At 37.6% G+C, this 27,278-nt stretch overlaps 1 protein-coding gene across 3 annotated transcripts in view; it reads right to left on the bottom strand.

Annotated features, from left to right (window-relative positions):
• ELL2 (elongation factor for RNA polymerase II 2) overlaps positions 1-27,278 on the bottom strand; it is a 52,658-nt gene that overhangs the window by 12,692 nt on the left and 12,688 nt on the right. For all 3 annotated transcript variants that reach the window (XM_067315158.1, XM_067315159.1, XM_067315160.1), the window contains exons 2-6: positions 25,069-25,116; positions 9,732-9,853; positions 6,246-6,409; positions 3,086-3,345; positions 75-199 (exon numbers count right to left, since the gene is read on the bottom strand). In XM_067315158.1, coding sequence (XP_067171259.1) covers positions 75-199; positions 3,086-3,345; positions 6,246-6,409; positions 9,732-9,853; positions 25,069-25,116 — 719 coding nt within the window. The remainder of the gene's footprint in view (positions 1-74; positions 200-3,085; positions 3,346-6,245; positions 6,410-9,731; positions 9,854-25,068; positions 25,117-27,278) is intronic.

Raw genomic sequence — 27,278 nt, 5'->3', positions numbered from 1 at the left:
GAAGACATACACTCATTTTCCAGCAGACAGTTTTTAAAGATTGCTACTTTCCTTCTCCTGAAAACTGAACTTACCTAGCAAGTATTAACTCCAATGACTGTTTATCTATTTCGTTGTATCCAGGCCAGTCTTTCTGAATCTCTTTAAACACATAATCCTTCAGAGTGTAAGAGTTATCCTTGGGATTCAAGTTGGCTACCTACAGGCAGACATTTGAAAAGCAAATACATTTATTACGTAAATAAATACATTAATACATTAAATACATTACATAAATACATTTCTATACTCAGAAACTACAGCAGTAAGATTAATACTGGAGAGCTATAAGCTGAAAATAAAAGCAAGCAACAGTTTTCCAGGTTTTAGATTGTTTTTATCAAGGTAGTTCTCATCTAATAGGCACTGATTCTCAAAACATGGTCAATTTTGGATCTAAAAATTTAAGTGAATCCAAAATTACTGTGTATATATGAAGTGTATTCTGTGAAAAAGCTCTCTGAACCGCATAACTGTATTTTCTTGTCTTTAATACAATATTAAGAATCAAGACAAATGACACCAAAATTTTCAGTTTTCACTGCACTAAATATGTTGAGATGCCCGAATATGTACTTCCAAATACAAATTCAGTTTTTAATTTCAGGAGGATGCCTCCTGTTCTTTTGTTTCATACAGGTATACTGGGTAAACAGGATACTCTTATCATACATGATTCTAGAGCTCAAACTAATCTTGGAAACAACGTATGCTTTCCATCATCATATTAAGTGCTGTACTACAAGCAACAGCAGCTTTATTTGACATCATTTGTTTTGATAAATAAACGGCTTTTCTTTCTGAAGTGATTAAGTCATGTAGTTTAGTACATGCAATGCATAAGGTGCCACAAGAAACTATAGCTTTCTAGTGAAAGTCCTAAGTGACTACTTAACTAGCAACTAAACTTTTTCTTCCAGTATAAAGATGAATTATTCATCCAGCTCATTAGTTTTAAGCCATATCAAAGATTTACTGAAGAAAAAAGTAACTCCATTCATATACCTAACAAACTATGTTTTGAATACAAAATTTAGTGCTAAAAGTCAGAGATGTACAAGCCCAGATCCAGGCTGCATTTTTACACAGTGTTCATTATAGCAAATCAATTTCATGAGATGGTTATGTGCACGCTTGCTGTTCCTTGAAAGTTAGATATTTTTGCATTTTCCTTAAGAAAAGTATACCCAAATGTTAAAATAAGCTAGTAAAAGCTTATGACCATTGACACCTAAAGTGCTGTTTTAAACCTCCTCATCTGAGATCTGTTCAGAGTTTCAGAGAAAACCTGGGAGTAAAACAGTCTATGCCTGTTTACCCCAGACAAAAAGCTAGGTTACTCTTCAACACAAAACCATTGCTTTGTGTAGCTTTGACTATTTTCTGCCTCCAAAATATTTGCTCAAAATGTAAACGTAGATGCTCAAAGGAGGATTTCAATATGTGCTAGTGGATTAAAGCATGCTTTATCTTCTGATGTATTTTCTGACATTCTCACAGCTGATTTTAATTTTATTCGATACACTGCAGAAAAGCAGACACAAGATACCCAGAAACAGCAATTTGTCAAAAACAGAGTTAAAGCAGTATTCCCAGAGAAGCACGTGTGCATATTAGATCGTAACAAGTTTAGGCTCCAAACTTTAGATTTCTGCAGAAAAAATTGATTATGAAGATGAGAGAAACGTAAGCATGACCTTTCATGGTACAGCGCTTGACCATTTCACCAATGAACTAGAAGCAGAAGACTACAATGCTGGTGTACTGTAGCCATCCTGTTAACTTCCAAATGCAAACCAAGTACCTCCAGGTATTTTGCACAGTGTACTGGAAAAAGGTTCCAAGACAGTTTTCTTAAACATTGCCAAGAATAAAGGGACACAGGAAATATTTGCATCCTCCAGAGAACTGAGCTTTTAAAATGTTCTATCAATTTAAAGTATAAATCGAGTATTTCAATTCATGTAAGAACATGGCTTTCACTAAATTGTAAATACCTTCAAGGTCAAGCAAACTACCATTGCACTAGGCAAACTTAAAGCAGCAATGCTAAACATATTCAAGCAAAAACTTAAAATTTAATTCAAGATCAATCAAAACTGTAAAAATGTTGAATTTTACTTGCTTTAGTTGTTTTTAAAACACTTGCTTAGATAAATAGGAAACATTCCTACCTTAAATTATTAATACATGCTTAGTTCAGTCACAGTACATGGGAACAGGTAGTATTAAGAAATAAGGGAGCAGCCACAATCGTATATCTTAACAAACCTTCTTAGAGCTGTTTTAGTAGAAAATTAAATGTGATACTCTTCAATACAGAGTTTAAGAGTTTCACCTATATAAGCTACAAACCTACCAACAATTTTGATGACTATGATAAATATTAATGGAGCTTAACTCAAAGGAGAATTAACTCAGTGGAAAAGCTACTTAATAAAAAAAGCTTCCAAGCAAGATAAAAACAGAATTCACATGATAGCAAAGAAAAACCTATGCTCAAAAAAACTGACCACTACTTTTTTCATTTATTGTTAGGCCGAAATAGCCTTCATAGGATTGCAATTCTACACAGAGAGAAGAGAGAAGTCAAGTATCACTTAGAGGCCACCAATACATTCAAATGAAATACCAATCTATTTGATTACCAAACTTCTCCCCCATAAAGACAGCATAAGAAATATAAAGCACTATGATGAATTATTTTAAGCAATTGAGAGAAACTATGGCCACCCACTGAGCAGTCCAAAGTAACAGAAAGAGGGGAAAAAGGCATTAGGAGCCAAGCTAAAAACAGTTAGTTACTGCTTGACATTCTAACAAAATGAAAACACCCCCAAATTTTTTTAGCCTTTCCTTTCTTCCCTCACTTTATACAAATGCCTCAAACTGCAAGTCAAAGTTGATCGTGAAAAAGTTAAATGAGAAGAGTATCATATAAGGTGTTTACCAGTTTCTAGCTTAAATACAGGAGCAACATACCTCAAAATTATGATTAGAAGAACAGCAGGGGAAGAAAAAGCTGTCAAGAACTCAACGGTCTCACCTGTTGAAGGACAGCTGCAAGGGAATTCTTGTCCTTTTGGTTAACACCATCTCTCTGCAAGCGAGCAAGCAACTCTGGTTTCTTGTAAGTCTTCAATGCGAGCAAGTGAATCACCCTGTCCCTGTACGGTCGCTGAGAAACAGTGTTATTTACATGAGTCTTCCGTATTGTATTTGCTGGGTTCATGGGTGTTGACCTCTTCCTCTCAGGCACAGCATCTGGAATGCTTTGTGGTGCTTTCCTTATCTGTACTCTTTTTCCTAAAGTAAGAACAAAAAAAAAAAGTGACATGAGAGGTCAGGAAAAGACAAGGAAGGTAATGTTAAAGAACTTACTAAGCCAGATAAATTGCAAAAGCTGTATTTATTCCGCATTTTAAGATCAAGATCTATTAGCATATTGAAGTAGTAAAAATGCATCAAGCTAGGAATTAACCATGAAATAATCAACATAAAAAAACCATGCAAATGAGCAATATTTGTAGGAAGATTTTACTAATATCTTCATATAGATGCTTTTATTATTTTTTCAGTTTAGAGTCTCAAACCCTTAATACCGAAAGAATCAGACTACCTTCAGAAAGAGTTCTCTGAAGCATGAAGCAAAGCTCTTCTGTATAATTAAAAAGTTCCCCACTAATGCCTACAGAGCCCAAATCTAAACAAATAATTGCATCACTGCTAAAAATCAAACAAAAACAAAACAAAACACACACACACAACCAATGCTTGGTATTAATCACCTGAGTTACAATTTGCTCCACATTCCAAACTGAAGTGTTCACCTCTACTACTCAATACGCCCATGCACATGGCATCAAGTTTGTCAGAAACAATGTATCAAAAATTTAACAATTCTTGGGACCGAGTTCGGAGAAGTTTTTAAAACAAAGCCTGCACAGCATTTGATTCAGACTCTATAAAAAGCTGTGTCCCTCAACTGGAGGGACAAGTCCGTAAACAACACATCCAAAATACATAATAATGTCTACCCTGAATTTGAGTTTTCTGGAAAAAGTCACAACTTCTCTACATTGCTAGCCATTTCTAATGACACTTGCTATAGTGCAGAACAAAATTTATCAAAGCATTAAAGAAAATTATTGCAGTGAAAGTTACTTGCAATCTGATAGAAGAGGCGAGACAAACTAGGCAATTTTTCAAACTAGCAACTGGTATTTTTTGTACATGACAAACTAATGAATGTGTGTGAGAAAATCTGAAGCTCTACCTCTATCAAACAGGCTTGAAATTTAGGAATTTTCTGAAGTAATACACATACAGCTGAGCTGTATTTGTATTCTTATCCCCAGGAATAGTAAAGATTTGTTTCATTTTGCAGTGCAGACCAAACCTTTATAACCTTTTTCAGAACCATGCATGTTCCCTGGACCTTGCCCTTCTGGTTTTCAAGAACAAATGTAATCATGTAAACCTACATGGTTACATTTTTAGCACAGTATGAACTTGTCAGTTGTTTAACTGAATGAATTACAAATATTTTGACAAGTTAAATTCTATTTAGACACACACGCACCCCTGGCATAACAGATAAGAAAGTGTTTGAATACTACTTACACTGCCATGTCTGTAAATCACTTTAGAAAAGTTAACTTAAAACGCAACCAAACCTTAAACAGTTAACACTGGTTCCTAATTGATGCTGTATTAAACATACTATAACATTTAAGCAACCCTCATATGCCCTAACGGCAACTAGACCTGTCTTGTATCAGAGCTTCATCTATGCCAGTCTGAAACAAAGTATCCCAGAACACTGCATAGTGTTACTGGCGTGTTTAAACCCTATTTCTTTAATATATTCACTTAAGTTCTGCTTAAACAACCACTGAGAATTATGCAATGATTTGCATGTAAAATAGAACTGACAAGTGACTACCCCATCTCAAGTTTTAAAATAAAGTGGCAGATCTTAAATTGCTATTAAAGACCAGTTTAGATAACACATGGGAAGCAGATCTGATTTCGCATCCTAACATTAACGAATGCCTTGTCCAATGCCATTAGTGCCAAGGCCACAAACATTTAGTTTTGTATTCCAGAAAGCCACGAAGGTGCCTACTTAAAATGCCACGCAATGAGACAAGGCATATTGAGCAAGCATTGCAACATCACTGGCATGAACGTTCGTGCTAGCAGAGGCCCTACAGTTAAAGCTGTAAGTGACAGTCTGCTTGTCCTATACTCCGGACTCTTGTATTCATTAATCTTTGTAATGTACAAATGGCAAGGGACTCGCCAACTGTGGGGTAGGCAGCAAGAAGTGCCTTTCATCAGGTCACCTTTGGTTTTGCCCGAGAGGATAGAAACTGTCTAGCCTTTACACTTTCTGCAAGTCAGAGCGGTAACTCCTGTAAGGGGGGGTACAGCTCAGCACCGCAGGCAGGACTGCCATTGCCTCTACTGTGGAGTACCTGGAACGCAGAGCCCTCATCTTGGGCCTATTTCCAACTGACTTTAGACTCCCCAGGGAAACAGGGCACCGAACAGTTCAATAACAGTGTCACCTAAACTCTTTGTTTTGCAGAAAGCTACAAAGTCCTCAGAAAGACTCCAACATTACTTAACATTTTTATTTAAAAAAAATGTCACGGCCTCACAATAACAGTTGCTTATTGATGATGAAGTGAGAATCAGAGGCTAAACACCAAACCATTGTTAAAAACTAGTCTTGCTAAATAAATTCTAATTAGCATAAGCATTAGCATGTGTGAAAAGCAAAGTTTTTCTCCAACTATTAAGCTTACGAATTTGTTTACAAGAATTTCCAATATTAATTTTTTTAGGTTACAAGTTAAGGTAAAGTTTAGCACAATATTTAGGTATTCAGAAGTGTTGTTACAAAAACATTAGCTATTAAAGAGAATTTAAGTGTACAGGAAGTTAAAATCTCATGTCAATGGACAAGATTTCCAACAGCCAAACAATATGGGAATAAGGAAGAAAAGACTGGCAGACTTTTAGGGAAAAAAGGTTACATCTGAATGGAGCAACAGGATTCTAAATCTATAATGTGAAGGTGAGCTACCTAAACTTGATCTTTGAATGTATAACTTTGCCAACAATAAGCTGACAAGATTAATTACTGAATTAGAAAAAAAACTTACAGGCATCTATTAGAAAATTAAATACAACCATACCTACAAATGGTCCACCAGGTTTAATAACCTTTGCACTTCGATTGCGTGATTCCTCTTCTGCTTGGGTCATGCGCTCTCTGGTCATCTGATAGGAATCATTTGTTGCACATACTGTAATTTTATCCTGTATAAATCCCAGGCAACTGAGTTGAGAGACTCCGGAACTATAAGAACATTGAAAAAATAACTGAGGCCAATCACTATTTCAAGTTTGGAGAGGTGGTTGCATTAGAAACTTTAAAGCCTGTCTTAACAGGCAAAGAGAAGTGTTTTTCAATTCTTGACTGCAAGCTAACATGTAAATATATTTCAAATGTTTCAGAACCTCTCTACATGAACACTTAAATTGTACTGATTTTACCTGTCAACACAACTACAATTCTCATATAGATATGCACGGCGACTTCATGATAGTCTTGGTAGCTGTACCGTACTGATAACTACTGCAATAAAAATTAAATCTGAACAGAAGTAGTTATATTGGAATCCTAACTGTACACACATTATGTCTAAGGGCTTTTCAAATAATGTCCAACTCTTGATGAAATAAACATTTGAAAGTCACATGCTTCTTCTGCTTGTCAAAAGGTAGTCTGTCTTCCAGTTGAAGAAGGTTAAGTCAGCCACCCCGCAAAATGCAATTTTTACTTGTTACTTTGCCATCCAGAGTTTCTCTTCATATTTATTTCTTTCAGAAAGATTCTCTTTTCTCTTCGCTTATTTTGTATATTTGATAGCACTGAAGAATGTTTATGGTTAATCCATCTGTTGTTGTGAGGATTTATATTTAATAAGAGACACTTAATTCCTCCTCCTCCCCCCCAACTGGAAAGAATTCAAGGGCAGATGTGGTATCTCTTTGATAGAGTCAATACAGGCACTAGATTTCAGGACAAGTTTCTTGAAGAATATGGTTCTTAAGGGTCAATGAATACTTTGCATTCATATAGGCAGCAGATATCAGCAGTGGTTCACGGACAGAATTGCTGACTGACGTTCCCAAAAGGTGAGGGTTTGGGTTTTACTGACCCGGAGAGGGGGTTTCTCCCCAGAATTTTGTGCCCTCATTTCCTCTGGGTCAGTTTTACATGTATTGTTATACCACAGTGCATGTCTGTACTCAGCTGAGAAAGCACGTTCAGCAGTCAAACAATGACTTCATTTAAACTGGCTCAAGTATTATAGCCACAACAGATCTTTTGTGCTGCACTTGCCATTGCAACATCCAAATAACTCTGATCAGAGAAAGCACAACAGGTTTAGCTAATTGAAGCATTTTTAACAACCCTAAAACCCTCCAGTTAGGGTTCCAAAAAGAAAGGTTCAGGAGGATTTGGCATCTAGTTTCTCACCAGGTTATTTCAGAAAGTCAAAAAGCTGGATCAAGCCAAGCCTTTATATTGCACAGTATTTAAAGAATTTACAGCGATGATTTGTCTAAATGGAGGCTATTAGACATTATTTCTCGCCCTCAAGTCATACTATTTACCCATTTACCTATTCTACCCATTGCCCAGTTCCTTGAATGCTGCTGCCTTAGCACTTCATTCAAATTCAACATTTTAAAAATCAACTAGCATTTAAGCACTGTACATCGCTCAACTATACGTGGCATGGTATCACTTCCAAGATCGCAGTGGCCAGACTCCAAGTGAAGTTGCAGGAGAAAAAAGGGCCCCACTGGGGAAGTCGACAGCATGAATTAGCTCCTAAACCAACTCGCCCTAATGCACAGAGCATGTTCATCTACATGAGTGTTAATGCTCAGTAAGGCAGATAAAGCTTAGACGTGAGACAAAGACCAGAGAGGCTGTGTAATCTCCCTCCTTGGGCTGGAGATTTTAAAAACTTGACTGGTCAAAACTTTGAGACAATTTTGAGACCAGACCTGCCTTGAGCAGAAAATTGGACTAGACAGCCTCCAGAGGTCTTTCCTGACCTAACTATGATTCTATAAGCTTATAACACAAGTCTTGCATTATCTTTGCAAACACTTTGTACAGAGAGTTGACTACAGAGGAACTCAAAGGCTAATCTGAATTAGATTTTGAAGTAGATTAGTAAAGCCACGTTAAAACTACATAGGCATTTTCTTCAGAGAATTAGAGTGACTTAGGTTTAGTTTCACTTACACAATGAATTCAGTTTAGCTTAACTGAAGCAACTACTTCCCAAACAAGAAAGTGTGCACACAGAAGTTCAATGAAACACTTGAGTCAGACTTGAGTACCCCTATACATTAGGCTTGTCTACACATGGTAGCTTATGCCATTTCTCTGAGAAGAAAGAGCCATCTTACACAATGGTTCTCTTGAAGGCCACTGAAAGGTTTTCTAACAGGGAGTTTCAGTACACCAGCTGCTGCAGCAGGCCTTTGGGACTGCTTCATCAGACAGAGAAGAAGCAGGACCTTCTCTCACCATCTGCATGCACTCTGGCTCCTTACTTTGTGCCAGCCTCAGCAGCTGTCTGACCCCTTTCAGATAGTTTAATCCCCACCATCACCCCAAAAATACCCTAGTCTGGTACAAAACCATTCAGCTTTTTGCCACTTCTATCAGTTAAATCAGTTCACAAAAAGGCTGTATTATAGTAGAAGTGAGCTGATGCAAGAAAAGTAGGAAGATGAGGATATTCAAAGACCTCCCTGCCTTAGGCAGCAGAGAGCTATTAAATCAGCTCATTCTCTTACTGCTCTCAAAATTCTCCATCTAGACAAATCCCTATTTCAAGAATGAGAGCAGCAGCTCTCCTGTGACCAAGGACCTCAACAGCATCTTTCACAGATACACATAAGACATCGCTGTTTGCTATTAGTTTCCCAGATTAATACATAAGACCTGCCTGCTATTTGCTACTAGTCAAGAGGGATAGGCAGTTGTTCTACAGCACCCAACTCCATCTACATTAGGGATAAATATCATATTCCAGGAGCTAAAGAAAGATTTATTGTGAAAGCATGGTACTCTCTTGCCTAATAGGTAGACATTAACACTGTTCATTTTGTTACTAATTTAAATGATCCAGGACAAGGCACTGCTGTATTGCATTTGGGTTCTGAAACACGATAGTCATGCAATTATGGATGAGGTCCTTGATTTATGTGGTTCTTAAAATAAGACAACTATCCATCGTGGCCAGCATGCTAGCATGCTGCCAGCTATAATCATATTTACATATGGTCATAGAATAGATCTGGTTTACCTTGGATGATGCTTAACTCCAAATACTTTTAAAAATAGCACCAAGAGGTGAGAAAGGACTCAAAAGGTTACTTTTTTTTTAATTAAAAAAAAAGCAAAACCAAGAAAAGTTCTATGTAAAAGCAAGTATTTATAATTAGCAAAAAATCATGCTATTGCTAGGAATTAACCTTCTACTGCAGCTCTTCACTAAGAACACTTCTGGTAAACTTTTCCACTATATGTTCAAAGCCACAGAATCTACTTAAATTTGCTATGAAAGAAAATGTTAAGTAAGACTTACCTTGAGACCGTTTGCTGGACACAGTCAAAGCTTCCCTGAGGATTATCTTTGCCAACATTTGACAAGTAGAAGTTAAAATGATGTACTTCATTTGGGAGATCAACTTTGGGAATTTTAACAAGCTAAAATGAGAAAAAAGTTTATGTAAAAACTTCAGTCTACACTCCTTTGCTCATAATAAACTAGAACTGTAAGTCTTCTGGAGATTTAATTTTAAAATGACAAACTGTATTTAGAAAAGTTTTTATATGATTTCAGTCATATCACTATAAAGTCTGCTTTGGCATAATTCTCCACACTGGCTATGTCTTACACTTGTAACCGTACTAGAAAAGCTGCAGTCATTCAGGGTCTAATTCAGCAAAGCATTTCTTAAAGCAGCAAACAATCCTTTCAAACTTAGTGGAATTAACATGCATGTACTTAACTTTAAACGCAAGTGCCGGGGTATAATCAAATGAACCGAAGTTCAGCTAACAAGACAGATTAGAGCAATTCACACAGAACCTATAGGATACTTCCTTGACTTTTTAATTTATTCAGTCCTAATGAAGGTCATACAGGATTCAGTTATAGAAAATAAAATAAGAAAACAGGAATGGAAGAAAGAGACCATAACCAAGTTACGAGTCTAAAACTTATTAAACTATAAGTGATGAAATTCAGCTCCAAAAGGCATTAAAATCTTTTCTTTTGCTCACCTCTAAATCAAATTATTTGTGAAAAAGGGAAATTGTATAGAGTTTTTGGTACATTTAGTCAGATGTAATAAAAGTTGCTTTCCTTGGTAGCATAGATCATTTAGTACAGGGTATACTGTATTCTACTGGAGTTTGAAAATGTAAATTATGAGAAATAATTAAAATGCTTATTGACATCAGTACGTTTTTCAATGTGCTGCTTTACAAAAGCAATACTGAAGCACAGAAACTACTGCCATCTAACTACTGTATTCTGAAGGTAATTAGCTTGCAATAAGTCTAAAAAACTGTTCTTCCAAATTTTGCTTGAACTTTGAATGGATTAGGAAATACACTGGACAAAGGAAGATATTTATAAGCAATATTCAATACTTAGAAATCCTTCTCAACTTTTTGCTTGCTAAATTGGCCAATCTTCATAAATGTAATGTCATTTGCATGAAGTAATAATATAAAACTAAGAAATCCTACTACTATTTAAAATTATCAATACTGGCAGAGCTTAGCAACAGCTTGGGACAAAGAACAGGCACAAAAAAGACAGACAAGTTATCTGACCACCATATTCAGTTACCTAAGCTTAAAATATTAGCATTCTTAAAAAGAGCAATTTGTGCATTTGAAATAAGAATGAAAAGAAAGCAGTTAAGTTACCAAATACAAAATTTTGGATTATGTATGCAACTTTACTGTAAACTTCATAATAATTAGAAGGTAAGATCCTTTCAATCTAAAAAAATCAGACATCCAAATGAAACTTTTGTTCCAGAAAGTTAGTTATCACTTATTGAAAGTTTTAGTATATTGACTTTACAATATATTTGGCAGGTATGCAAATGCCCCACAGGTGTGTATTATGAATTCGACAGCACCATAAATAGAAGATAGAGAATTCAACCCAATGAATAAGCAGTAATGCTTTAATGTGATACACCTTTTGGAAAACCAAGAAATATGCACTACAATCAATCTAAGACTGCCCCTCAAAAAACACAAGCAAATAGGGAAGTAGACAACTGTTGCCATAAGTTGCTTGGACTTTATTTTCAAAGCTTATTTTGTATAAATCTTTCTCTATTTTCAGTTGAGCAGCCTAAAGATTATATATGCATGCAAACACATAAAGCATCAGAAATACTTACACTCTGATATTTAGATTTAAAATCTAAAAGAATTTCTGTGAATATTAGGTTATATAATGGCTGTGTTTTGATATGATAATGCAAAGACAGAAGCTGGCCTAAGAGCACATTCAAAAATACACAGAGGCCTATGAAGCTTATCACCAACAATGATTTACCAGGAGTAAACTCAAAGGGAAGACCTGAACTTTTATGACAAATCCCCCGACTCCCAAGATTTAGGAAACGGGACTCTCAGACCACTCCAATACGCACAAAAAAAAATCTGTAAATAAGACAGTGATGATGATGAGGGAACCAACTATTGCAGCCATCGAGATAGCTTTTTATTAGACAATTAAATGACCTAGCAATTTACTTTTATTCTCAAATTTTTAGGATATCTTTTTCAAAAATTTCATTAGAACTACATAATCATTCCTCAGGCATTCACTAAACAGGACAAAGCAGAAAGAAGAATTGTGGGGGATGTTTACTGCTATACTTACGACTTCAAAAGTAGCACAGCAACTAATCTGATGACAAAAATTTAACCCTTTCATCTTCAATTTCAACCATCAGATTGTTACTTCCACCTTCTAATAGAGCAAGGAAGAGATATAATGGAGAAGGTTTCTGACTAGGTCTGGAGTATTGAAAAAATTCTTAATCATTCTAGATTGATATGCAGTTGCCTGTTTTATTGCAAAACTATTATTTCATTTGTAATGCACAATTCCATTCATAAAAATGAGGAGGCCCTTTTTTAAAGTTCTTACAGTTAGAAATAGTAGTCATTTTTGAAGAACTCAAATAAAGACAAGAGCATAGTGGGAGAAAGGGGATGTTGATGTGGTGTTTCTCACTAAGGGTATCTGAATCCAGTGGAATGAAGGACCCAGCAGTAGCTATCATAGCACTGGAAAAGGACATGTTCAGAGTATCCACAGAGTCAAAGCTCTGTCCCTCATACAAGCAAATGTATTGAAGAAAAATCCATCATAATTCAGATAACGTAGTTTAAAAAACATTGCAAAAGCTCTGAGTGAAAAAAGCATCTTAAATTATATTACACCAATTAAATCAGATAAGCCTATTTTCCACATTATGGTTCAAAAGTGAAAGCCAAAACATTTATGAAGTGGAATGAAGTATAATTATTAAATCTGCGGATAACACAAGGCTGGCAGGGACAAAATATATGATAGAATTAAAATTCAAAGCAGTCTTGAAAAATTGGAGAAGAGGTCTGAAAATAAAAGTATACTACTATTCAAAGAGAGTGTAAAGTACTTTGAAGATAGGGATCAACTGACTAGGGAGGCAGTTCTACAGCATATGATCTTCAGGTTACAGTCAAACAGAAAATGAACACAGGCTACTAGTATTATGTTTTTGTGATACTAGAATGTACGAACATGAATATAGCAACAAGAAAGAACAGCATGAACTGCATGCAGCAAGATGATGCGAGATTGCACGTGCTTCTCAGCACTGAAGAGGTCTCTATTGTAATACTAAGTCCTACTTAGGTCCACAGCTGAAGACAGAGCCCACAGGAGAAGGACAAGGGCAGGCACAGCCCCAGAAAGCTGGGCACCACCACGGCAGGAGCCGTGGGCCAGCCCAAACTGAAAACACGGACCAGTCTGACAACAGGCTCCAAACAGAGCTGTGTCAGAGGAGAAGGGTCTCGTTTGCTCACTGTGTGTGCGGTGGGATGGCAAGACTCCATTTGCAGTGATGGCTGGTATCATCCCCGAGGCAAGATGACGGCGGAATAAAAGATCTCCTGAAGAACTAGACATATCTCAAACTGTGGACCTGTGTAACAGAACTGCTGCTGAAACCAGCGGATCGGAACAGAGAAAGTGTGCACCACGCAATGGACAGTAGACAACCTTGTAAGATCCTTTCAAATCCTAATTTTTATAGAATAAACGCATTCAAAAATCCTCCAATGTCACCAAAGTGTCACTCTGTTTCGCTATCCACCCATTTTCCCCACACTTAAGTAGCATTCTTCGTTGCCTCTCTGGATCTGCCTTCTTGCTCTTCAGAGATTACTGCTGCTTTTTGCAGTTCTGGCCCCCTCACATCCATGTCACATACCATCTCTCCAAGGTAACACAGGGCTCGCTGGGCCCCTCTGGGGAAGTTCTAACTCTGGGGCACTGCACTCTACCAAACGCACTCCTGCCACACACTACCGTAGAATTTAATTCAACAGACTTCCAGGTTTTTTCTTCATTTCCTCACAAGGAAGATCTCATCTCCTGTTAACCTGAGTAAGCTTTTCTTAGAGGCACAAGCATAAATTCTACCTAGGCAATATGAAGTCTGGAATATATTTGCTAGAGTTCCACGCTATTTACTCATTTTTAGCATAAATACATAAGCCTGGACAACATCTAGGTTTGCAGAAAGCAGACCTACTGTCACTTCAAATCCTTAAGAACAAGTCTGGACACAGCTGACATCTTTTGCAAAGTAAGGGAAAAAATGGTGAACAAGTAACACTTTAAACCAGTTTATAGATTCATCAACCCCTGCACATAAGCTTCCTATTTTGAATACACAGTCCCTCTTTCACACTGTAAATTTATATAGTCCTTAGAAGTTCAATAGGTAGTTCAAGGACTTTCAATTTAATCAGAATTAAGGAATAGCATTCAACTTGAGATAAGCATAGTGACCTAAAGTTTGTTTTTCCTATTTGAGCTACACTTTCAGCAGAAGTTCAGGGAGCCTGAATTAGGAAAGCAAACACTGCAACTGTATTAGTCCAGAACAGAAATTTTTACTGTTATCAGGAAGTAGCACCACAAGCCAGTTGTCAGTACTTTTGTTTTTAAAAAGCTGCTTAATATTGAAAAGAAATTTGCTATATTCTCTTGCAGCAAAGAGAAAGATTTCTAAATAGCAAACACCTTCTCTAGCAATAAGAACTGATACAACGCATTACTTAGAGCTGATCTACGCTCCTCTAGAAACAGTGAAGTCCTTGTTATGATCCTTCATTAGATCTACTGTATCCTTACTAGCAGGCAACCAAAAGGCAATGAAAGTAGAAACCTCTGAAGGGAAGTTGCATCTATATACACCTTACCCATAAAGAATCACTTGGGTTGTGGCTAGACAATGAAACAAGCCACCTCAAAAACAAGTTCTTATAAACACATTTCAAAACGACTTCTCTCCCTGGTTTAGGCACAGTTCTAGTAAAATGAACCATGTGTCTTCCTCCTAATATTGCCCTTCTAATTTGAAGCATTTTTACAAATAGGTCTGAGGTGATAATTCTGCAGCCATTACACTTTTCAGAATGTGCCCCAGCTCAAGAAGGCAGGGCATCATTCTCCTCCCACACCTCTTCCTCATGTGCCCAAACGCTTTTATCCACGTGCATACTACCTTCCCCATCTTTTACAAGGAGCCCATTACATGGAATATTCTTCCCACCACCAAAGAATGCATCAACACAGCGAACTGTGCTAAGCATCACTGCAATCCTCCTGTACATCATTTCACATTAAAAATACAAGTCATACAGGTGGCTTCTGCCTGCCACCTTGGCCCTGGACAGCCTCTACTACGCAAGCAGCTCCAGTTCTGCTAACATTCAGCTCAGATCTGTCTTAATACTTGTCTCAGGAGATAACTTATAGCTAGCTTGCAACCTACAGACTGGTAATAGTCTTAAAACAGAGTACTTATTTCAGAAAATAACTTATGCAGGCAAGTTCTGCTAGACAAGGATTTACAAAACAGAAAATAGTGCCTGTTCACACCTACAATTCCTAGGATCAAGATGAGGCTAAGGTGTATCCCCACACCTTGACTCTCCTGCACTGTCAGGAAACTACATAGGGATAATGCAGAGACTGAAGACAAGAAAAAGCAGCTGAAGATGCAGTTTATGCATTGACAGGTGAACACTAACAGTTTTCCAACAGCTTTGACTGAACTCTCTGCTCTCTAATGATTTAGCTGTTTGTTTCAAACCCTTCCTCTCTCATACTTCCTCTTAGCTTTACTTCAGAACTGCCTCCTCACACCATTTTATCTATTCCCTCACCCTCATACTTTCCTACTTAAAAAAATTGGCTCTTTAGTGAATCCATTGATTAATAGACTATGTCAAAGGTAAAGTCTAAAAAAGGTGGTCAGAAGCATGTCCAGAAGAGTTATTTTCAAGTTCTAGAAACAGAGCAACTGCACAGGTTCAGAAAGCTAACCTGGCAGAAAATGAACCTTACAGAAGGAAGGTAGGTTTCTACAAGACTAGCTTCCTGAACTACTTTTCACTGCAGTGATCGCACAGTGACATTACCTGCAGAAGGGCCTTGTCTTCTTAGTGCATCACTAGCTGAAAACAAAAAAACAGAACAACGGCTGTGTTGTAGTAAGAGGTAGCATCAAAGGGCAAAGAAGTGAAGCACACCTGTGCATAAGACAGTAGGGATACCAGATCTATTTTTTTTATACACAATGAAAGCTATTGAGATGCCAGCTTGGATGTGCTTAAGGAAAACCCAGTAGGACAGAACTGAGTTGGTAAAGGGTCCTTTTGAATTAACAAAAGCTTTTAGCTGAGAATACAGTAGTCAAAACGGGAGAATGAACATTTTGTAGGAGTTTAATCTTAAAAAAAATCATATGTTTTATGAAATTGAGACTTCAGATAAAGCAGTAAAGCTTTCTGCAAGCTGTTTGAAAATAAAAGGATGCAACCAAGACACTTTTAAATCTTCTAAAATGAAAACAGGCTTCCATGTTTAAGTGACCAAAAAGGCAAGACTTAAAGCTGACTAAAGCTCAGATTAAGTGGTCACGTGACCTTAAACAAGCTGGGCAGACGACTACGTTGACAGAACTGCGCCTTTTGGCACACAAGCACCCTTTTTGGCCTCCTTTTTATCCCCTTTCATAGGTACAGTTTTCCCTACAAAAACTATACTTACAGAACCTTTTATTTGCATCATCATATCAGTCTGAAGTGTACTCCAACCTACATGCTGTGCTTTTGCTGACCCAGCCTTAGTTTCACAAACTACCAGCTTGGAGCACTTGCGCATGAGCATCAAATGCTCTTGTGACCCTCTGCAGTCTAATTATAAAATATTATTTTTAAAATCTACATCCCCAAGTTAATTAACAATTTCTTACAATCTAATGGATTTAACAACAGAGGATATCCACTAGAACAACTCAGACCCTTGACTTCAGTCCCCTGCCTCTTTATAAATAATTTCCAGATGTATCATTAATCTCTTTTACTCTGTCATATTGTCCTCACTGACTCTTTAACTTAAGAATAGTTTTTAGAATTTTCTCCTAATGCTTCTCCACAGCCTCCCTCCTTTCATAACCAAAGATTCCACTTTCACCAGCTTGTAGGCTCTCTTAATTTTTGTCCTATACTTTTCCATCACTTCTGGCAATACCATATACTGTTACAGTGTCCTTAATTAAGGCTAGACATGTTTTGCTTTCCAAGCCTGAAACACTTCATCTTCCTTTCTGAATACCTCTGCCCATTCTCTTTTTGCTCTTCCATGGTAGCATGTCATACAGGTTGAGAGTATTTACAGTGCTCTATTTTAAGCTGCTTCTGCTTAGTAGGTAAGGCCACTCTTATTTTTCATCATTCTTACCACTATTTTTCCCCCTTTAAACCTTACTTACCTTTAAAACACAATGTTTGGTAGTTCACAAGCCTAAACTGACATCTGTTCACTGCCCTATGCAAGTCATCCACACAAATACACATCTCACTCCATAAGCCTCTACTAGATCTACAATAGGTTTACAGCCTCCTTGCATAAAAAAGAAACAACAACAACAAACAGTTGCAGGTCTCAAAAATCGGATTCCAAGGTCTGGAGCCGGGCAGTTCATCTCAGCAGCCCTGTCAGTAACCCTCTACAGGCCAAAATTTACTAACGGCTTTTTTAGATCAGAGTGCAAGTCCGTATTTTGTAAATCAGTACCTTTCCTCAACACTTTATTTGTAAAGAGGCAAGTAAATGTACATCCACAGCAAAATCCTGTTACTGGAAAAGGGCAGTACTGTCCTCAGCTGGGCCATTCTATATTTTACATACCTTCCAGTTTTACAAATTCCAAAAGGGACAAATTTTACCATAGCAGCCTTTGGCTCTTGACTGCAGTAGCTTTGCCCAAGGACCCTTGCTCCCAAGCTCAAAACTTTGCTCATTCTCTTGCGTCAGCACAGATCTCTAGCCTTACCTTCAAGGGGACAGAAGTGCTCCAAAAACCAGCACGCCCAATTTGAAACATCAAAAGACTTAAGTGCAAGAAAAATACTTTAGCACCAATTTATATTCTTTTCATTTTAAAATAAGCAATCATTTCATTTGCTAAATGCTGTTTCCTTCAAGTATCAAACCTCCCCCTTTGTTAAAGCTGCACTACAGAACTTCAAAAATGGTCAATGCCCCTTTCTAAAGGGAAACTGAGATGCCTTAGCCTTTCTACAGAAATAACGTGATTACATGTGGCTGCCTTGCAAACAAACTTAAACATCTTCCTACACAAGATCCCTTTGTGATGCATATATTTTACTGATTATCCTGATCTGTAGACCACTGGAGGATGCTAAAGGGAAAAAAGCCTTTCATCTAGCTTCAGTCTCCACTCCTCCTCCCTTTCTCAATTCTCTGGCCTCTCTTCTATCCACTGGCAATATTTGCTTGTTCTCTTAAAGTTCATACAGCTATCTTTATGAATTGTAGAATTAAGAACAGTGTTGTTTTTTCATTGCCTCACAACAAGAATTCCTCATCAGCTTTCTAAACCCTCTGCAGAAAAGTTCTCTTCACAAGGGTTAGAAGCAGTGCTCTCCGACACCTACGCTGCTGCACTGCCCACCAGCTTAAGATGCCGTACGTTGGCCATTAGATTCTTTTTGCTGCAGTGAAACTATATAGCGTAGCTGTGTCTATGCTATCCTTTTGCACTGTTTCCTGTGAAGTGTTAAGGCTCCTTCTGGCAGCTTTGCATTTCTTCCCAAGAGGACAAACTCCTGGCTAGCAGTGAAGAGGATTTAATCCTCCAGAAACAGCACAGTAGTAGATATTTAGTAATAAACACTTGGAGGTCTTTTTTTGTCAGGGCAAGATGCATAAGCAACATGAAGTGGGATAATAGTATTTGCACAGAAAGTAATTACAGTCAGGGAGAGAAGACCAAAAGCTTGCACAGGAACAGAGAATAAGACAAGTAACAATTGTCCTTAAACTAGGGCCTGACACTAAGTTTCAGCACCTTGTAAAAATGAGCAAGTAAGAATATGACCACGTTGACTCTAATCTGTAATGCCACAAGTAATACATTATAAAAACTTATAAAACAATGGCATTTTATATTCTGTGTTTTCAGAAGGGCTTTTTATGAGATTATCAATGAATAAGCAATAATTCCTGCAACATATGAAAAAGTATAAAAGATTTGTTTAAACAGTAACGGATAGCTGAACCTGAACAGTTCAAGATACCACTTAGAAATTTATGGAAGGAGCTGCACAATTAAGATGCTCTGTATCTGACTTCAGTTTCCAGAAAGGTGATGAAAATTCTGCAGGGGGTCAGCTGGCTGCCTGTAGTTTCCAGAAATAAGCATGTTCCCCTCTCCCCATCACCAAGTTTAGCCTTGCTGTTTCCACACATACCCATGCTCCTGCCCATACAAAGATTTTTTCCACAGCTAGGCATCAGCTAATTCCCTGGATGCATTGATACTCAAAATTGGTACTGAGAGAGTTCTCAGATGTCTACTCTCTTGCTCTGGTTAAAAATCATTAATAGATTTGGGGTCAAAGAATTGTTTCCCTGGAGTGATATCAGCAACAGTTGATAACATTCTGCTTTGCTCTGTGACAGGGTTATACGCTATTACTAAGAAACATCTAGCAGTCTTTGCCCAATAAATCTGTAGACATTGCAGAGACTCAAACTGTAGTAACACCTCCAGTCACTCCATCTCTACACATGGCACCCTGCAGACCCACCACCTTTGTGTTCATTTTGTTAGCCTTACCATCAAGGTGCTGGCAACTGCAAAGCTAATGGTTTGCAAAGCTAATGCTTTGCAAACCAACCTGGTTGAAACATTGACCGATTGCAGAGGGAGCACCCATTCAGCCACAAGCCTGACAGCAGTCTGGCGCAGGTAGAGCTAAAATAACTCAGAAAGTTCATATGCAAGGCACTGCGTAGCCTGCAAAAACACCTGCTTGCTGTGTCATGTTCACTTACCCATGAGCAAGCCTCATCCCCAGACACGTAAGCAGTGTTTAGAGAAGTAACTAGAGCTGGTATTTCTCAGTTAAGCATTGAAGGTAACCATCTTGTTAAAAGCCCCAAAGGTTGACATGTATAAATTCAAGTAAGATTGATCTCAAATTGTTTGACTACATGTTTTGACATGACAGTTTAGCAGCACTTCAGCTCTTAGATGAAAATAAATGTTTTTGTTTAGGTAACTGATCTCACAGCAAGAATATTTCCCTTAATATTAAGTCAGCTGGAAACTAGGACTCAGGCACCAAACTGGCACGATGTGCATGAAATGAAGTAGCATTTGACAAGATGAATACTGTAAGCATTAGTCTAGAAACAGATATACAAAGGAACATAATTAGACCTTTTTTAGGCAATCAAATATTCTCCTAAGAACCATTTATCCTGTAAATTGTCATGAGCTGTGTTTCACAGAAAAAGTTGTTTTACTCTGCAGAGCAGAAGAAATAATTGACCTAGTTACAAGCAAATTTCAGCATAATACTCCATTCCTCAAACTAGACAACTCAATTTATAAGCTTACTGGAGAAAGATAAACATTGCTGTGACTCCCCCAAATGCATATGGCAACCAAAGTAGAGACATGCTGAAGGCAGATGTATTACAAAAAGAAATCAAGAAAGCTGCCAGTCTGGGATATGGTGTACTTTCCATCAATTTTGTCTTTAAATTCCCTATGTAAAAAAAAAGGTATCAGCAAGTTACAGGACATGGCAGAGAAACAGTTAAAAACACAACAGTGAAAACACAGGAGGGAAGAGCATACTTGTTTAAAAATGAGTATCGCTATGGACAGTATAGTGGACTTAACAGATTTCTTTACTTATCCCTATTGTGTTATAATGAAGCATAAATTGTCAATATTCAAATTAGTCAGGAATATTTTATCTAAAACAGCAAAGCTTCTATATTCTCCAGATTAACATAATGTAAAATGCAATTTTAATTAAAAAGTATTTCTTAAAAATTATTCTGCGTCAAGTTGTGCATGTATTCCAGAAAGCAAACAACCATCCCTCCATATTTCCCGTTCTTGTTCTGTACTTTGTAGGTGCTTGCTCTGAATCTAGAAGAGGATAATGATCCATTTTTTGCAGTTTCATCCTACAGCTATCTCAGAAGATACAAGAAGTTATAGCCCAAATAGTTTACGAGCAAGATGTTCCAGGAGAAAAGTTCCCCCCTCTTAGGGGCTGATATGTGCTCTGGTGCAAAAGTTTATTCTAATGCTCACGTGTATTTTATTAATTTGCAAACAACTGAAAGTTCCTAGCTATGCTTATTCAAACTGTTTTAATACTGTTTCAATGGTATCTTATTGAAAAAGCATCTAGAGGCTAATTATGCTGCATATACAGATTTCCGATCACTTCCATTTCACATGCACACCATCTTTCTGAATCACTGGATTTTCTATTGTACTTTCTGAGGCTGCCAATATACTTCCACCCCTTTTCAGATCCCTTCAGAGCAATTCTATCCCACAACAGAAAAAAAAATAAAGCTTGCTTTTTAAGTGTTTGTATTTGACATGACCCAGGAATCAAAAAGGCAGACATTCAAACTAGGAAATGCACTGATACAAAGTCTGTCTTTGCAATGTCAGACTCTGTCAGCAGCAGTTTGAGTATCTGTAAAGAATGACATTTGTATGATTGTAAATTATTGGTGTGACATGATACCTAGATCTCTCAAGTTATTTTTTTTTCTTAACTACTTTCACAATACTCCAAGGTTACCATCAGAAATACTAAGGTATCAGCTGCAGTGACATTTGAGCAATTAAGAACTCCATAATCCACGTAAGCTAATTAGTTGGGGTTGAAGGTATCTGAAAAACCAGACTGTGACCAAGTTGCCTCTTGAATATTCTGAGCATACAGGTTGACAAGATTTCAAAAGGCACTTTATGTAATCGTTCATCTAAACTTTTACTTTTTTGGTCCAGCCACTCTTGCTACACTGACAGCATAGACCAATCACAGAATGAATATGAGGTAACTTAAGTACTGAAATTTCAAATAAGTAGCACTTACTATGGATCACGTAAAACAATAAGTGCATTAGCTGACAGAGTCCACAGATTTGAAATTACCTTTGAGATGGGGGTAGAAGAAACCAGATTTGCGGAAAACTGATTTGACACCAGTCTCAGCTTCTAATTCAAAGATGTGAATAAAACTCTTCCAACTTAAGGCTCCTGTTCCAAGGCTCAGCTTTCAATTCCTGTATCTCACACAGTTTTAGATCACCCCAAGCAGAACCCTTTTATTTCTCCACTCAAGCCCTTCTGATCACCCAGAGAGGAAGCAGACTAGAACGTGCAGTAACTAGAAATGAAATATTTTTTGAAATTCTTTTTAATGTTAGTATTATAGACTCTGCTGAGAGTTACATAGCTGCTTGAATTGCAAAGGAATTATTCTGAAGATACTGAATACAAATAAAATCAATACTTGCTTTTAAAAACATTTTCAGGGAAAGGAAGATACTTTTGCCGTCACAGATAACTTGCAATGTATTGGCACCTAAGTAATGGCTACATTCTGGAGAATGCACTTCTAGCACTCTTTACCCCATGGAGCTCTAACTGTAAAATAGGTAGCAAACAAAAGCCTTCCAAAGCAGCAAGACAGGTAGCCTATCATGCAATTTTGTGCACTCTGGGAAACTTAGAACATGGCCACACAATATGCAGAAAGAATGAGTTTAAGATTTTCCTCCTATTATATGTACAGTAGTAAATTTATTTCATAACATTTAATCACCTGCCTTAACGAACTTAAATTTCTGTCCCTATTGCAGATACTTAGGATGTAGGATTCTCCTTCAATAAATTCCTTGGTTTGAATTTCATTAATTATGAGTAGATTTGAAAAGTTCTGTAAGTACTTCTTGCTATAGAAGCAAAATCTAAGTCCTTGCAAACATTTCCATTTCACACAGTGTGGGAGCAGACTTTGCTGTTGAATTTTGCTCTTGAAAAAACTCAGACCCTGACTAACTTCTAATAGAAACAAGGATGACAACATTATTAGTTAATAGCATATGTCACTTCATCAGTCTCAGGAAGCGTTCCTTTGTCTTTAAAAACTAGCAACTAATAAAGCAATTATTTCTTGCTGACTTGAACACAAGCTGATAAACACTGCAAGTTACTAAATGTAGTGTTGCTTTCCTCCTAAAAGTCAATTCAGGTAATTAAAACATTGAAAACTTTCTGTAGATCACATTTTTGTTAGATACAGATATGACTTCAGATGTGTGCATGAGTCCATGAAGGAAGAGAGAGAAGGAAAATGTTTTCTGATTCTATCTTACTCTATAGCATCCTGTGCCCACCAGAGTCCAAGGTGGTTGTAAGCGTCCTCCTTCAGATTCTTCATTTTCTACCTTTCTACCTCTACCGGGAGGAAAGGGGAGAAGGAGCAGAACACCAGGGAGCCTCTCCCCCTCCCCAGCCCAGATCCAGCGTTGCTGGAGCTGAGGAGAAACAGGGGAAGGAAAACAAGGAGCACTGTCCGCTGTAGCCATCGTCTTTCCCATGGAGAAGCGAAGCTGGATCAGGTAAAGCAGGTCACCCCCACATCATCCCACCCAGAACCCATCAACTCAAACTTCTTCCCAATTCAGATCCTCAGAATTACTTAGGCAACTGTGCCGACATCGAGTATATAAGCTCAGCATTTCCCTCCCATGTACAGTAATGGTTTGAGGCTCCAGAATGCTCTGATATACTGATCTAGCAATCCTAACTGCTCCGATTAGAGTATTCTTAGGGACACACACATATTTTACATGCGGTGAACTCGAAAGCTCCAATAACTATTGGACTATAACAAGACCCTCAGATTTTTACAGTTTAGGAATAAAGTCACCTCCAGACTACCAATGCCTCAGAACTCTTATGCTACTCCTTTGAAGTAGTTACTTGAGAAAAATATAAGAAAAGCACATGAGCTTTTGCAGAGAAAGAGAGCGTGCAGGGTAGATAAGAGTGCTGATAGTTTTTCTTTTACAATGCAATACTTGCAGGACTTCATGCCAATAGACAGGTTAATTATTTATAAGATGAGGACTTACTTTGAACAAATGAAATAAAACCATAACATGTTTTAGGTTTTGGAAACAAGAAAAAAAAATAAAACAAAACACACTTCAGAATGGTTACATGGCCATAGAAATACAGGAAAAATCCACACTAGTGCCTAAAGGGATGCTGCTGCATTTCTCCTTGCTGCCTCCCCCTTTGTAAGCACTGGTATTTGGGTAGACAGAGCAACCCAGGTGAGGGAAAGGTGTTTTTTTCAGCAGGATCACTTCCCTGATGCAGCTCACTACAGAGCTGCATAACCATTAGCACTGGTCCAAGACAGAGCATAAGGGCAGGACTTTCCCCTCACCAGCAGCCCAGCCCTGAACTACAGAAATTTTGTAACTGTGGCCTAAGGTTACTTACCTAAACTAAAGCACAATTTCATGAGAAGCTTGAGCCAGTTTTAGGTCCACATTCCCACTCCCCCCCTTGCAGCATTAGCACCCCTGCTGCCACAGTGAGCAGACCAGGAAGCTGATCAGCTGGGCGGGTTGGTTTGTTCTACTGGATTGTTTTTCAGCCAAACTAGCAAGTACGACTTCCCCTTTTGATGGCAGCATGGATTCAAACTGAACTGTACTCCCAGTCACTCTATCCTCGAGCAGTTTCTGGTACAGCTATTTTGGCTAACCATCTTAGCCAAGATGGTTATTTATTCTGGCAAGGAAATTCTTTTGCCAGTATAGTTTGTATTGAGAATAAGCTATATTGAGAAAGGATTTTCTTAGAAGCACTCCTGAATTAACAGGATTTTGCCCATATAAATAGCTTTGTTACAGATATGCTTCTCCCAGAAACCTGATTACTATTCAGTCAGACTTATGCTGGAACAAGACCACAGTTTCAGGTATTTCTGGCAGAAGTACTATCTTACAATTTATTTCTTTTCCTTTCAAATTTAGGCTAAAAGGTGATACAAACAAGAAAAAAAAGTGCATTTCAAACGTAATTCTTTTCCATGTTGAGCTATAACTCTCAGCTAAATATACAATGAAACTTCCAGACCAAAACACATGAAAAAGGTTCACAGGATTTTTAAAAATTTAATCTATGCTGCATTTATTTGCCAACATAACAAGAGTAGAAAATACTCACCCCTTGGAGTCCTTGAAACTGAATTGAAGGTCGAGATGAAATAAGATCCTATGGGAGAAAAAAAAAAAGTAAGCAGTGGAATTTAAGTAGCTTCATTCCCACCCAAACTTATCATTATAAAATACAATGATCATGTGTTTCTGCACTAAAGATATGTTAGAAATTATGTCAAAAATTCTCACACTCTTGCATATACTGATATTGAACTTCACCCCCAAAGTATATATAAAGTAGTCAGAGTTTGATATAAGTATTGGTAATTTACAGATTCTCTGCATCTTCTATTGCACATTATTATTTTTGCTAAGGACACACAAAAGTGTGGGGGCAGGGTGTTTTATTAGACTAACTAGTACAGGAAAAAAGAAGCAGAAAAGCTTTTGGATTTAACAAGCCTTCTTAAGATTTACATAATAAATGTAAAAAGATTAAACCTCTCTCTAACATTCTATACATTAAAATTTAAATAAAAACTCAAATGGGAAATAAATATGGGAATTGAATGGGAATGGGAATTCCCCTTGAATGGGAAACTGAAAATACAATTAAGTTTCACTAAAAGACCACCAAATATAACTTTGCCTAATAGTACCACGACCACCGAACAACTAAAAATAGAAAATGGGTTCGTGTTGCAGTGTTAATGATTTTGAGCAGTACTAATCAAAAAAATAAATATTCAAAAACTAGCTACTCATTTAACCACCTAAAAGTTTTTAGAAAGCTAACAGCAAAATTACAAACTTCCATGCTTTAGTAAAAATTTTGCCGCATGCATAGAACACATGATGGATCCGATCGCAACTAGACTACTTTTCAAATGCCCTCCTATGCTGCAGACCCTCCACATGAGCAAACACCCAAGCTGCTGTCAGTCGCTCCCCAGCAGCAAAACCAAGCTCCCGGCAGCTCTGGCCAGTTCCACTCAGCGCCCAGAAGTTTGAGATCTGATGTTTTGCCATTCTCAGCTAGGACACTTAGGCACTGTGTAGAGTCCAAAAAAACGATGCCCAAAGTTGTACTTGGGCATACTTGGTACGGCTATCACTGAAAGAAAAAACTCCCTCTCTCCTCTAAATATTACTTAAACATGAGAGTTCAAAAAAAAAAAAAGGTGATTTTTTTTTCCCTTCACAAACTCTGTCCTTAAGTCCTGGTCACTTACAGTTTGGTATTTGTTTAGTTTTTAAAGAGACTATTCATTAACTACATTTTTAAGCGTACCTGAGTTTTGGGTATCAGCTTGAATGGTAAAATTATACAATGTAGCCTACTTGAAAGATATGAAAAAACATGGCCTTAATCACTAGGATAGCATTAATGCCTCTATTACTTTCCAGCTTTGACAAACTACCAACTTTGTCCAGACCCCTCCATATATACAAAGATCATGGTTTTGACAGAACAGAGAGTTCTGTATCATGCAGAGCAAGATTTTGAAGCAGGGGTTTTAACTTACATTCTGTGCACCAATACTGTGAAGAATATTTGAAATGTTGCAAACAAAACTTCCCATCAATGGAACTTTCATGCTGCTCTCAGTAGTACAGGGCTCCCCGCTTTCCCCAGAAATGGGAGGATTACCACCCTTTTGAACTTAACCACTCTTAAGCTAAGCTAACCATCTCAGCTTGCATACATTTTAAAGATGAAAAAAGATTCAACATCATCAAGCAGGCTCCAATAAACTCTGAGCTCCCCCAAACAACCCTGTCTTCTTCAGCTACATATCTGCCAAAAGAAATATGAAATGCAGCCAAAAAGCATAAGAGCTGCCTGTGCCTTGTCTCTATAATTTCACAATAGTGAGTGCAGCCTATTCCTGAATACTGAGGATGGACATGTCCTGCACTTCTCCTGTGCTGACATTACAGTCCATGAAGACTTATAAGTGTTGAGCAAAATCAGGAAGCTTGTCTGGTTGAAAACTACTTTTCTTTGTCATAAGCTGGCTTGTTGTCAGATCAACTCCTTGATGCATCTCACCATGTAACAGCAAAAACACCAATGCCAGCAGGAGCCCACTAACAAGAATATCCCCTTTGAGCAGAAATGCTGACTTTGTTCAGCTTTAATGACTTCTGAAATTACACTTCTGAAAAAAAAAAAAAAAAAAAACACCCTTGGCTAACTCAATTTACTAGGCTTTGTCAACTGGATTTTATAGTTAGCCTACTGTAAACATCTTCATAGTGAAAGAGTCACACTGA

The sequence above is a fragment of the Apteryx mantelli genome, chromosome Z (genome assembly GCF_036417845.1).
Source record: "Apteryx mantelli isolate bAptMan1 chromosome Z, bAptMan1.hap1, whole genome shotgun sequence".
NCBI lineage: Eukaryota > Metazoa > Chordata > Aves > Apterygiformes > Apterygidae > Apteryx > Apteryx mantelli.
This window is presented reverse-complemented; position numbering and strand designations above follow the sequence as displayed.